The sequence below is a fragment of the Oxyura jamaicensis genome, chromosome 2, assembly GCF_011077185.1.
Source record: "Oxyura jamaicensis isolate SHBP4307 breed ruddy duck chromosome 2, BPBGC_Ojam_1.0, whole genome shotgun sequence".
NCBI lineage: Eukaryota > Metazoa > Chordata > Aves > Anseriformes > Anatidae > Oxyura > Oxyura jamaicensis.
The window spans coordinates 118,190,445-118,204,127 of record NC_048894.1 but is presented as its reverse complement, the minus strand read 5'-3'; the positions used below and the strand labels follow the sequence as shown (position 1 = coordinate 118,204,127).

Here is a 13,683-nt window from a genome sequence, read left to right as displayed (position 1 = left end):
ATTGAAGACATCTCCATAAATGTGCCTCTTTAGAAGAAATAATGAGTGCAAACATATAACTGATTTGTCTCCAGTATATAAGCTAGAATACAAGGAAGAAGCTGACATTTAGAAATTTTAGTCTGAATAAGTGTTGGGGTCACAGAGAAAAAAAAAAAAATGATTGATATTAATACTTTCAGTTGTAGATCATTCATAAGGTGCATCTTTAAATATCCCAAATATCATTACTTCACCTGTGGACATACATGTGAGTTCAAAAGGACTGCTCACATACTCAAAGTCAGTGAAATCTAGAAGAGAATTCCTCCTAAGGCATTTTCCTTAATCTGGACTCCGCAAAATGGTCTGTGTGAAACTTCCTAGGTTAGTAAATACTACCCAACTATGTGATAATTTATGTCAGAAACTCTGTATACATCTTCTTCTTAGAAGTTATCCAAGGAAAATATCTTAGCCTTTCATTTAACCCCAACTGAACTGCTCTACTAATAACATTGCTGCTCTCTAACATTATCTCCATTTGGTTCTTAGCATAACAAAGACTTTGAGAGATGAATTCTAGAATTTTTATTTTGGTTTGAACTTTTTGGAGTTTTAATATCTAGTCAAACATTTAGCAATTCCAAATTCTGAAAATAATTACCAATACTTATAATTTTCCTTTTTTTTTCATAAAAAAAATGGGATAATAGAGATTCTAACAAGCATCAGAGTTATTGTATTCAGCATTTTACATCCTAAATATATTACATGCAACATCCAATGCTATTTTGAAACATAAGATTTTTTTTCAGTAAATGAGTACAAGGCTACTAATTGTTTGAAGTTATGAAAACCTATATAAAATCAGAGATTTATAAGGTCATTATTTTATTTGTTCAAGTTTCAACTTTAAATGGGATAAAATGTTTCAGAAAATCTCCCTAGGGAGCAGTGTGCCAAAGTTCACCTGGAATATTTTGTTCCTTTTTCTGGGCAGCTTCCATCTTTTTCTATTATTTTCTATTCTGTTTAAGCAGAACACTCTTTGTACTATAGCCTCCGGCAATAAACCTCTTAACTGTCAGTAAAAGCTTCAATACATGATCTTTACTATCCACATCAATCCTCTTTATTCTAATGAGCTGCATAAATGGGAATCCTGTTCTTAAATAGCGAGTGATCAAGCCATCAGTATGCAATTGGTTGTTCTCCATATTCCTGAGGGGCTGGGGGTAATCACTTTATCATATCTCTGTCATCATCATATACACAATTCACATGTATTAATAACATCAGAGAAAACTGCAACTCGATATATTTTCGCTGGAATAATACTAGCCGTACTATAAATTTCTCATTAACATCAATAAAATGCTGGTGCAATTGAAATTCTTGGTTTTCCTTTTGCTGGCTGATTGTAACAAGTAGTTTTTTGGTTTTTGTTTGTTTGTTTGTTTGTTTTGTTTGTTTGTTTGTTTTGTTTTGTTTTAATTCTATCTGTTTTGTAGGGTGTCTTTGCAATTCTTTCATTCTTAAAATATTGACTGTATTCCTAGGTCACACATTTATTTGTGAATAGGAAGATTCAGGTAATATCACACACAAGTTAATATTTTGTACACATCTTCAGCTCACACAGCATTAATTTGAAGAGATAATAAATAATCAAGAGCTAAAACTGGAACTGTCTCACATGAAAGAAACCATATCCTATGTCTGGTGTCAGCAGTTATAACATCTGTCATAATCCTGATACAAGTGATTCCTCTTTGCTCAGCTTTCTTTTGTGATAAATGCAAGTGCAAAGCATCATATTCCTTAATATAAAATTCTTGTGGAAAGTCTCATACAGTATTTCAGGTCCAGGAGATATACCGGTATTCCAGTGACACAGATCCTGACCCCAGTAACAAAAACAGACTTAGCTTACCAGGCAAAGGCTCCTGATCTGCATAGAGAGCTGGCAGTTCCACACATTTGTCTTCATTAGGGTTGAACAAGCAGTCAAAAGCTAAATACATCTCTTCATTTGTGCCTGTGTGCTTCATATGCAGTAAATCTAAGTGCCATGGCTGTTTTAGCTTGCTATGTGGGCCAGTTACCTGAACTTTGTAGAGTGAGCCAATATCTGCCAGTTCATCCTAAGTGAGAAAAAGAGCAGATGAATGGATCTCATTCTAATTGTGCCAGATCAAATGTAGTTGACAGCTGTATGCAACAGCTGAGCAAACTTCAATAGCTGAAGAATTGCAGCAGATTTATAACCGTTACCATTTTTCCCCTTTCTAACTATATTCTTTGCCTTGCTCTTTCATTGCAAATACTGCCCAGATAGTACCACTGAAATACTGCCCAGCTAGCAGCACTGCATAGGACCTGACCTTTCCTCAGGGTACTTCCAGTTTCATACCATTTCTTTATATTTAGAAGAGGTTCTTTAACAGAACTAGGTACTCCTCATTTTGGAACATGTTTATAGCCTAATCTAGTGTGCTTACTTCCACTAAAGAAAGGAAGAACATGAAAAAACAGCCAATTATTTCTTTGGTGTAAACAATAAGTCTTATTTGCCAGACTAGTAGGAAGAACCATGAACAGTTTCTTTATTCACAACTCCAAGGCTGCTTTCTGATGAACGCCATGATTAAAAGTAGCATATTCTCACTCGCTCTTTGGGACAGGGATCTCTTCACCCTTATGTTTTTGCTTTTCCCTTGCTACCTGCTTCTGCTGTTTCAGCAGTCAATCATGAAGAAACATCTTTTGGGATGTGGCTTCATGAACATATTTCTGTGATACAAAGCTGGCTTGAGAAGCTGCCACTGACTTGTCTGTCCACTTGCTCCCATTCCATCAATCTGGCCATATAGTTGTCTCTGCAGTTGCAGGATCAAGGGCAAAACAAGGCTAACAAACCAACTGAAAACGTCCAGTTTTCTCACAGGGGTCAACCATTTCCTCAGAACCCACAAAGGCCAATGGAAAGATGGAACAAGCAATACAAGAATGGGACAGGTAATAGTCACTCTTCCCTTGAATATTTTCCTAGTTTTCAGCACTTTGTGGTTCAGGGATTTCCTAAAGTAGAGGAGTTCTCTGCAGTGTTTACCTTCAGGTCTGTTCCAAATTCTACTGTGTTGGAGAGATGTACTGTACATTGATGGAAAGTAAAATCAGAATAGCATAACAGTAACACAGCACTGGCACTGAGGAAGGAATTATAGTTACAAGAGGGAAGTAAAAGAATTGGGAAAGAAGCAGGCCATATTTCAATATAAGTCAAATTCATTCATTCAATCAAAAGGTTGTTAATATATAAGTTGAAGAGTAATAGGAGGAAGTGAAGACAAATGACGGAAGATGAGAAGAACTAAATAAAGGGGGAAACTTGTGGGCAAAAAGGAGCTGATCAAGAGGAATAATAAAGTGATAAAGACAGGCAAAAATAAAAGAGGCAAACAATGCAAGAAAAAGAAGTTAGCCTGCAAAAACATGGTGACATGGCTGAATAAATTACATGAAAGACAAAAATGAATTTTTTGATAAGTTTCATCTCATTCATGATTCTTCCTTCTCCATCATCTGCCCTACAATCTCTATAGTATACCATTGTATGTTTACATATTGCTTTTGTGAGATCAACAAGCACTGTAAATCAGCACCTGTAGGCTGGTAGGTACTGTGATATGCACATAGGAACCACTTTGCTCAATTAAACATTCTCAGTATGAAACCTTGGAAAAAGGCTAATTTCTACACTCATTCAAAAACATTGCCCCAGTGACAGCCTTACTGCCTCCAAACAAAAATGATGGCCTGTGCCAAAATACATAGAGGACTTAAAAATCAATTTGGTAGTTTAGTTTAAAGAAACAATTTATCTCAGAATTAAGAGGGTCATCAGGTACGTGATCCTTAGGCTTTTCTTTCAATAGATAGAGGTTGAAGTACTTTGATTTGAATTGCTTTTCCTGTAACTTGAAGTGGCAACTTTTTGTGATTCAGGTTGCCGTAGAAGATGAAAGAAAGGTGTAATGGATCCACTTCATTGCTCAAGTCAGATCCAGTGATGTCCATTATCCAGAGACCTGATGACTGCACGTTGATTTCAGGCAGTTTAGGACAAGAAATCAATCTTCTACCTTTAAAAATTATCAGAGAGAAAGAGGAAAGACGACAGTATGACAGAATGGCATAAAATAACAGGCCCATAGCCTTTACAGTACACAAAGCAAACTCTATTTGCAGGTTACATTGTATCTATGGCAACAGTTCACTAAGAATAACACATCGATACCTTTATTATATTGTTGTTTTTCTTTTTGCCAAGAATTTAACAGCTTAATGTTCTTGCTGTGTTTAAACTTTAGTTTCACAGGTATTTTCTCGATGTCATATTATTCTCCTTGTCATGTTTGGAAGTAATTACTAAGAGAACAGTCAGTCACCTTTTAGAGGTCTAATTAATTGTTCTTAAAAAAAGCAATCAATGTTACTGAAACCAATTTATCATTTAGAAGCACCAGCCATCTGTAGCCTGTAGACACCTAATGCAAAATGAATAACAACAATGAACTTCACTTGCAACTATATAATACTTAGCAATATAATGTGTTATAATAGTGTGAGACTGACAGGTAAACCTATTGTAAACACATAAAAATATTTGCAGATCCTTAAGAGTTCAATATTACCATCTTCCTCTCTTTTTCTCTATTAATTGCTGCTATCCTTCATTTTCATTCCATTTTAACCATTCTATGGGAAATGAAAATGATTTAATGGAAGGAAACAGCTTAGAAAAATCTGCTTTCTACAATTCAGAAAAAAATATACAACTGAATGCCTACATATCTATCAAGGGCACCTTATGATTTGAAGCCATATTCTTTGTTCTGGATGAACTTTAACAGTTCATTTACATGAAATTGTTTTCAAGGATTGAAGGAAGGAACCTTTGCTACAGGTCCGGCTGTAATTGTTCTTTTGCCAGATACATCCAGATTTGGATTTGCACAACTTTTGGTGTAGTAAACTTGAAATGAGTATAAACTGAGCATAGAAAAATGGCACTGTTTCTTTGCACAGCAGAATAATACCATGGGTACTAAGCTCACTTAACTAAAGTAATTTTTCTCTGGATTTCAAATTAGATCCTAAGTGACCTGAAAATTAATGCATAAAACTTAAGCTATTTATAAGGCATTCATCTAAAACTCTTACCTGCTTGAAATCTTTCATTGCAATGTGCTAAATCTAATTCAGAAGTTGAGTTTCATATACAACATATTTACAGAACAGAATTTTATTCACTTTGACATTACTAGATGCAGTCTTTCTATAATAAAAAAATCAAACTGAAAAATCACATTGCAATAAAAGAAAGACAATATAGAGATGTGAAAGATCTATAGCCAAATTCAAAAATATGTAGAAGGCAGACCAGTTTTGCAAAAGAGCTTACCAACTGTAACTATCTCACAAACAGTCTCACATGATCCCAGATGAGTATCAAGCCAGTTCCACCATGGGAAGACCCATTCTTTGTCTGAGTCTTGTGATTCCCTGACTGCTATCATCTTGAGGTACATGCCAGCCCCATATCCTTCTCCATCATGCCCTATAACCACTTTTCGCAAATGACTAAGAGAAACAGCTTCCACCAAAAATGAATCCACCTGCAAAAAAGAAAGGGAAATACTTAATAAATAAATAAATAAAAATAAAAAATAAATAAAAAAAAAAGTTTGGACCCAAATATGCTTGAAGTCAAGAGAAAGCTTAGCCTGGATTTTGCTGAGGAGATATATATACTTATTTTTAGTAACACTTAACATAACATCTTCCCTCTGAACCTAAGAAAGCACACACTGATCACATCTAACATTGAATCCTGCTTATCTTTAATGACGTAACTTTTTCTGATCTTTGGACAATTTGTATTTCTTCAATCACTGCATATCACGTTAAAATGTATATACCTTCTGACATAATGACTTCTGATAGGCAAACAGTTATGACAAGATTTTGGTTCTAATGAAATTTCATTCAGGGCACTTCAAGTTTCTAAAATGAATCAGGCAAGTTTATATTTTATAGATCATTCAGATTTTACTTATATTAATAGTCCTAAAGAAAAGTTAGAAATCTAGAAAGAGTGTTCACTACCAGATGGCTTTCTAAATTCCTCTCCAATAGTTAGAAAAGCCTATATTTTTGTTTTTCTTACAAAATAGAAATTAGTGCAGAAACAGAAGACTGAACAAGTAAGCGAGAGAAAGGAGATTAAGATGAATGGGGAAAATGTGAAGAAATGGGGAAAATGTGAAGAAATTTGAGCAAAATACCAGGATAGGAGCAGAATGGAAAAGACACAGTAAGGAAAAAGAGAAGTAAAAACAAACAAACAAACAAACAAACAAACAACAACAAAAAACTGCCTCCCCAGGGACTTAGTCACGCCACCAAGCCTGTTGGAGTTTAAGAAGAATTTGGGCTATGCTCTTAGTTATATGGTCTGAATTTTTGGGTAGACCTGTTTGGAGCCAGGATTTGGACACAATGATCCTTATGGGTCTCTTAAGAACTGGGATATTCTGTGATTCTGTGATTGTTTGATTATATCCTATATTCTATCATTCTTTGATTATAATTAACACCATAATCCCAACAAGATATTAACTCAGTAGTAGGAACTTACTAAACCTGCTGAAAGGGCAATTAAAAGAAGTTATTGGCAAACTGATCTCTAAAAAATGCAGGTCTCACCGAAGTCCTGTCTGTGCTACTTTTAAAATATAAATACCAGAGAAGTAGCTTTTTGGTTGCTAACATTAAAAGTACTTCTGTATGACAAAAATACCCATTTTTTTACAATAGTCAGGACTTGACAGCCAGATTGTAAGCCAAAATCCTGAACTTTTTTAATTAGCACATTTTAGGAAATAAATCTGTTCATGAAGGTAAAATAATTATTGAAAAGTGCTATCTTCTGTACATATATATAGACCTGAGATGTATGGAAAATCAGTTTTAGAGATTCCCCCAGTATGTACCAAGTCCAGTGCTGTGGTAATTATTCAATGAAATTATTTCACAGAAATGTAGGACTCTCTTTGATAATGCGTATCTTGATAGTGAGCAAAAGATATTATATGCTTTTTCAAACTTAAATGCTCAGTGAGCTTATGAAAGCTGAATACACATTAGATGAATTGTATTGTTATTGGTCATCTAGAAGCAACATTTTTTATGTGCATTGTCTTCTGTATGTGGAATTCTTGTCTCCCATCTAAAGTTGTTGTGTAGACATTTAGTGCTTATACTAGGTTACAGAAACAGCACCGAATGCAAAAGTCTCACAGAAATTTATGTAACTAATTTTGTATCTAAAATTTTTAATTCTTTGATGACCTAAATTCAGAATAGAGGAAAGAAGTGGTTTGATCACAAAGGTTCTCCCAGCAATCTGTTTTGTATGTGCTTATACAGAGCCCTGAATATTGTGTGGGGATGTACTGGTACAGGAAGGAAACAACAGTGGTATTGGTCTGCTCTGAATATCTGGAAGACAAACACTATTTCCATATTCTTGCTCTTCTATAATAACATGTAGTCTGATCAAGCATTTAGGGATGCAGTAGAGTAACACTTAAGATGGCATCTTTGTGCCATTACCTTATTCCTTTGAAATTTTCTTCCTGGTGTTAATGATGTATGGAGTTTCCTTACACCGGTGTCACCTCTTGTCCCATAAAGAGTGATATAAACATTTGCAAACGTTTCTGCTCCCCAGCAGTCACCAGTATGTACAGAGACAACATATTTATGGACTGCATAAAAATAAAATAAAGTAATAAAATAAAATAAAATAAAAGATATAAAAGATGCACTTAAGGGGAAAAAACAATGTAGGTTATTTAGTAATATTACTGTTTTTTCTATTCCTGCAACTACCAAAAAACCTGAAATAGTCGGTTTACTCTTTGTGAATGTGATGCCTTGAAGCTAGGCTTAATAAATTCTTTCCATTAGCTTCCTTAGAAATTCAAGTGAAATTGTACTCAGACAACTTAGACTTCTGCAGCTTAGAATCACCAGTATCCAGACAAATTCTGTCCAATTGTATTTTACTGTAAAAGATCCTGAAAATAAGAACTCATCTGAATTTGCTCAGGGACTGTTAGAAACTGAATGACCTTTGCAATAGTTAATAGCCATCACAGGTCAATGAATAAAATACTTTGTAAAGTTTATGTAAAATAGACTAGCAGATGCTGGATGCATGACATATAAGTATAAAAATTTACCAAATGCATTTATTAATTTAAGGCACATGACAGCAACTGTAAAACTTCTTTGCCTCTTTGTTGCTCCTGTACAAACACACTTTTTTCCCTCAATCTACACAGTCAGATTTGGATTTTCTGTTGAGAAAGATCATTAAATTGCAGATGTGTTGATACTTAGACAAAACGAATGGGCAAAATTTTTCAAATGTAATTTTTAACATACTGTCCTGCTGAGCTAACATTTAACTAACTTAATGCTATAACTTCTTTTGGAGTTGTGAATGGGTTTGAGATGATCAGGGACTAGAACTACTGGAACTTTAGTTTAGAAAACAGTCAGATTTCCAATTACTTTTATCTCATGTGTAACTACCCAATTTTCTAAACAAATGCAGTGCCTCCACAGGCCTTCACATTCCAAGAGCATTTCTGAATATATTCTTAAACTCTCAGCATGTCAAAAAAAAAAAAAAGGCCTTAGGGAAAAACAAATACAAAACTTTTTTTTTTTTTTTTTTTTCAATGAGAATTCCTCCTGTTAGTAACTAAAGCTATTATAAGCTGAGTAATTCAACAGTAAATCTACCACAAATCATTTCCATAGCTTTGAACATGTGTGATATCTTTAAAATATATAATTATATTCTTCATTTTTGCACACAGAATCATGCAGAAGATTTAGCAACTGTGAAACTCAATTTGTCACTTAACTGGAAAATTAAAATTTCTTAAATGGTCAGCATTTTTGCAGTGCCTGTGTGAAGACAGTTACCACAGAGCCACCGAAGGTATCAAATGCAGACCAAGTGCTCTGTTCTATGTGTTGTTGATTTCTTTTTGAGAGGTTAGTTTGCACTGTTCTTCTCTCAGAGGGAGGTGAGGCACTGGAACAGGCTGCCCAGGGAAGCTGGGGATGTCCCATCTCTGGAGGTATTCAAGGCCAGATTAGATGACGCCCGGAGCAACCTTGATTTAGTGGGTAGCATCCCTGGCGATGGCGGGGGGGTGGAACTAGATGACCTTTGAGGTCCTTTCCAACCCAAGCCATTCTATGATTCTGTGATTCTATGACTGTTCGTATCTCTTCACTCTTCTCACCTGGTAAAGTTTTCTGATCCTCATTGACTGCAGGGAATTCTTTCACAAGCTCCTTGTCTTCTTTGCTAATAGAGAGCCAGCAATTACAGTCAAAGTTTAGTTTTTGTTTTGCATGTAGCTCTTTTAAGTGGAAAGACTTCAAATGCCAGCCCTCAAAGCCTGGCACGTCATCACAGCTGACCCGAATCTTGTATACATCTCCCACATCTTCAGTCTCAACCTGCAACAAATATCATAAGGAAAAGTGTACTGTCAGGAGCACTTTACTCACAGAGATTCCCCAGCTGTGTAGAATCCCTTAACATCAACCAATGGAGATGCTCTATGGCTAGGATGAGTATGATAGGGCAATCCATCCTCTTCACCATGGGTGGGGTTGCCTTCTTTATTTCCTTCTGTTCTCTTACTAGCAATGTGAGCAGGACCCTTTAATATCAGGGTGAGCCAAGATTAAAATTAGTAATATCTGCACATAAGACAAAAGGTAGTATGTAAAGCTATGACCTTACCAGAGTATGTTAACTTACAATTAAAGGCTCTGATATCAGCAGTCACGTTATGTATTAAAATTAATGATAATTACTATGAGCAGAAAAAAAATGAACTAAATTCTCACCTGCAAAATGATTAGAATTAAAACACGAAATTACTTTACAACCACTTCTGAGAAAAAGAGGAGGGATATTTCTGCAGAAATGTGAATCATGAATGTTACAGAATTAAGCGTAGAACAGCATAGCCCTGTTCTCTTACTACACTTGAGAAATTCAGTATCTGGTTGCTGACTGTGGGCTTCTGTGAGATGTGGTTAAACCATCCAACCTAGGGCTGTGGGAATTGGAGTGATGAAACTGCATCAAGCTGTAATGATCTACATGGCATTAGCATCTGCACAGTAAGTCTTCTGAGCCCCCGGAAGTAGAGTGGTGCAGCATTTCAATGGTCAACTACAAGAAAGATCTGGTGGGAAGAGAATTTCAAATGAAACATAAAACAGAACTATTTTTAAAAATTAACAATTATTTTTGAGGATCAAAACAGAAAATTTTGCAAGCAGCCTTGTTCTTCCCACCTATTGAATTTTATTTTCCCAGGCCAGCTACAACAAAAGCTTTGGTGACTGTTGCCAGGAAATAAATGCTTTATGCACCCAGTAGCATCATAGTAAGATTCTGAAGTTAGTCTTAAGGAACCATGCTCTAGAACAGCCAGCAGACTGGTTCTTAAGACACAATACAGAGTTCCTAAAAATTTAATTTATTCTGCTATTAGCTCTGCTCTTGACAGCCATTCAGTGCTGACCTACCTTGCTTAAAGCTAGTTCTTGTGTCTTTGCTTAATAGAGACATACATGCAGGGAAATATTAGTAAACTTATTCTTATTAGGGAAAAACAGTATAGAAAGCAGGTCTTTGTCATTTGGGGAGAGAGTTGGGTACCCTGATTAATAAACATTATGCAGATAAAAAATGGTAAAACTGCAGTGTATGAAAAGGAACAGTTAATTTTTTAAAAATAGCAACCTGCCAAAATCATTTTACAGAAGCTTGAACTGTTTATGAAGTAGATCTTTTGAAAAGTGGCAAGAAATTGCACCTGATGACTTAAAAGATGCCTTCCAATCTAAATTTCTTGAGTAAGTGTCAAAAGAGGTTGCCATGTCATTCAAAAAATAATAATAAAAAAAATCAGGATTCAAGGCATTGTTCTGTAAGGACCAGAGAAGAGTTTCCCCCCACTGTCTATGTAAAAGCAGCAGCATGGACATGTTTCTATGATAGTCTTGCAGCCCCAAGTCTACAGGGAATCTCTCAGCTCCTGAACAGTAACTCCACAGCATGTAAAATAGCCACACAATTGTATCTTTACATCAGTGAGGACACCAGATTTGTCCTCTGAGTCTAGCCTGCCCTGCTTGCCTGTATGCTGTCAAGTATACAGAATTAATGCCATCCCAGACTGTGATGCACACGTGAGGAGGGTTATGCCTCTTGGATTTACCACATCCTCACATCCTGACTTTGTCTCCACCATTGCTCCATAAAAAGGCAAATATGTGGGCAGCATTTCTTGTCAAGAGTTTTTCATTCATGCTGTGTATGCTGCAAATGGTATTATTAGCCACGGCACAGTAAGTGGTCTAATTCCCCTTAAAAAGTGTGCATTTATCCCTTATTAAATTTAATGGGAACTATCCAGGTTCATCAAGAGAAGAGTGCACAGCTTCTTCACTCGTCTAAACTATGGTCCCTTCACACGCAATAAAATCATTGCTCCTGCTCTTTCAGAAGCAGATTACTGATTTTTAAAATGATCACCTGCAGATTTTCTTTCTTGCAGATAGACCTCATGACTGTATCACACAGCTACCATGTACCATGCCATGTACCATTAATTCCCTAAAGCTTTGTGGTTTGAACTGCAACATTACAGAATTTGGTTATTTTTATTTAACAGGGTAAACTGTACCTCACATTTTACTTTGTCTTCTGCTACCCAAATTTGCAATTCTCTGGACTTCTAAATGCTCATAAAGACATGTTCAATAATCATTGTAGGAAATGGACAGATCAGATATAGGAAAATAATTTAACAATATAGGACTGACTATTTAAGAGTCACTGTTTTCCCTTCTTGTTCTAGAACCACAGTTTCAATTAATTTCATGCCTTTGAGCCATGAAGAACTAGCAATCATACTGTCCATGATCTGTTGAATTAAACACAAAATATTTCCAAGTGAGTGTAATAGATATTTCTCCCCTTTTCGTGTTTGTCTGCTTGGGATTTTTTCCACAGTTCTGGCCATTACTATACTTTCTGTTTAGTTCCATCAATATAACAGAACATTGTCATTACATCATGCTCATAATCATTTTCTGAGCAATTTAATATGGTCTGTTTCCCTTTGGAATATCTTTCCTATCTTTGATCCCATAATTGGCTTTGCCTTCCATCAATGCCTATTAATTGATGCAAAATGACCTTCAATGCAGAGACAAATAATCCATCACAAAGTACATATTCAATGAACATTCTCTTTTTAAATTTACAGAATGTTTGCAAGAGGAAACTATTAACCTCATTTTTATTTATGATTAAAATTTCCTGATTAATTTATCCACATTTATTTTTTCTGAATGGTTTTATGTAATATTCAGTACTTGAAATCTGAGCTGAATTGGACATGATTTATCATATACTGAATAACAGAGTGTTTTTTCCATTACATGACTGAAGGAGCATAGTTCTTATAATTAAGAGGATGCCTTGGGAAAGTCACTGGGGTTTAGAAGCTCTCAGAGAAAGTAACTGATGAAAATGATGAGAGAATTTCATAATATTTTAAATCTTTTCCTTTTTGAATCACACAGGACTTGCCCAAAGGCATCAAGCCTAATATAATTAAACCTTCGTAAAATTCACTGTTTAGGTGCACACTTAAATTATTCATTACTTCTCTATAATATATGTATATATATATGTGCATAAATTATTCTGATTGTAAAGGGTGTGGTCAAAACATCCTAAAATTCACCTGAACAGCTGTCAAAAACTCCAGAAATCCTACTACTTCTTGTCTGGATCATCTTCCCACACTTCAGAAAATACCTAGCATATTAGCATTACATAATCTAAAATTTTCTGTCATCCTTATATTCTTTAACTGAAAATACATTCCATATTTATTGTGTATTTATGAACAGTTGTACCTGCCAGAGCTTTGTGGTTACAACACTGCCACTCATTTCGTACTACCTGTGCTAGTGCTTTGGAGAATAGTTTTAAAGATCCATCAGTCAATGTAACTTTGCATTTTATAACTATCTGTATGACAGAAAGTGTGCAGTACAGTAGGACTCTCCAAAAGCATGCTCTGACAAGCTTACATTGTAAGAAACCAAGAAACCTGCTGAGGACTAGGAGAAAGATATATATATACTTTACAAATTTGTTGCTCATTCCATTAGAGATCAACAATTGATTTTTATCATCACTGAAATATCAAAGAAAAAAAGATCTACTATTGTACTGTCAGTTTACTTGCATTTTCCCAGTTATTTTCCAATGTGTTTGTTCATTGGAGCTGGCATGGTTTCTTGCCTTGCTATCTTTAGTGCTAGAACTCCCAGATGGTTCAATAACATAGACAAACTTACTTATTTCTCAAATTATTTATTATAAATAATGTGTTCTAATTAAATTTATTCTTATTTAAGCAGATCATCCACTCTACTACAGCTATGTGAGACCATTGAAACCCAACAGTGTGCTAGCATGGTGCTATTTTTTCTAACAAACTATTTTTT

At 35.2% G+C, this 13,683-nt stretch overlaps 1 protein-coding gene across 7 annotated transcripts in view; it reads right to left on the bottom strand.

The window, feature by feature from the left end:
* RP1 (RP1 axonemal microtubule associated) overlaps positions 1-13,683 on the bottom strand; it is a 217,760-nt gene that overhangs the window by 72,345 nt on the left and 131,732 nt on the right. For 4 of the 7 annotated variants that reach the window (XM_035318571.1, XM_035318573.1, XM_035318572.1 and 1 more), the window contains 5 exons: positions 9,375-9,594; positions 7,663-7,817; positions 5,450-5,663; positions 3,937-4,127; positions 1,916-2,126 (listed from right to left, as the gene is read on the bottom strand). In XM_035318571.1, the coding sequence (XP_035174462.1) occupies positions 1,916-2,126; positions 3,937-4,127; positions 5,450-5,663; positions 7,663-7,817; positions 9,375-9,594 (991 nt within the window). Of the gene's footprint in view, positions 1-1,915; positions 2,127-3,936; positions 4,128-5,449; positions 5,664-7,662; positions 7,818-9,374; positions 9,595-13,683 lie in introns of those variants that run through there. The other 3 variants (XM_035318576.1, XM_035318574.1, XR_004748453.1) reach the window with 3 other exon arrangements.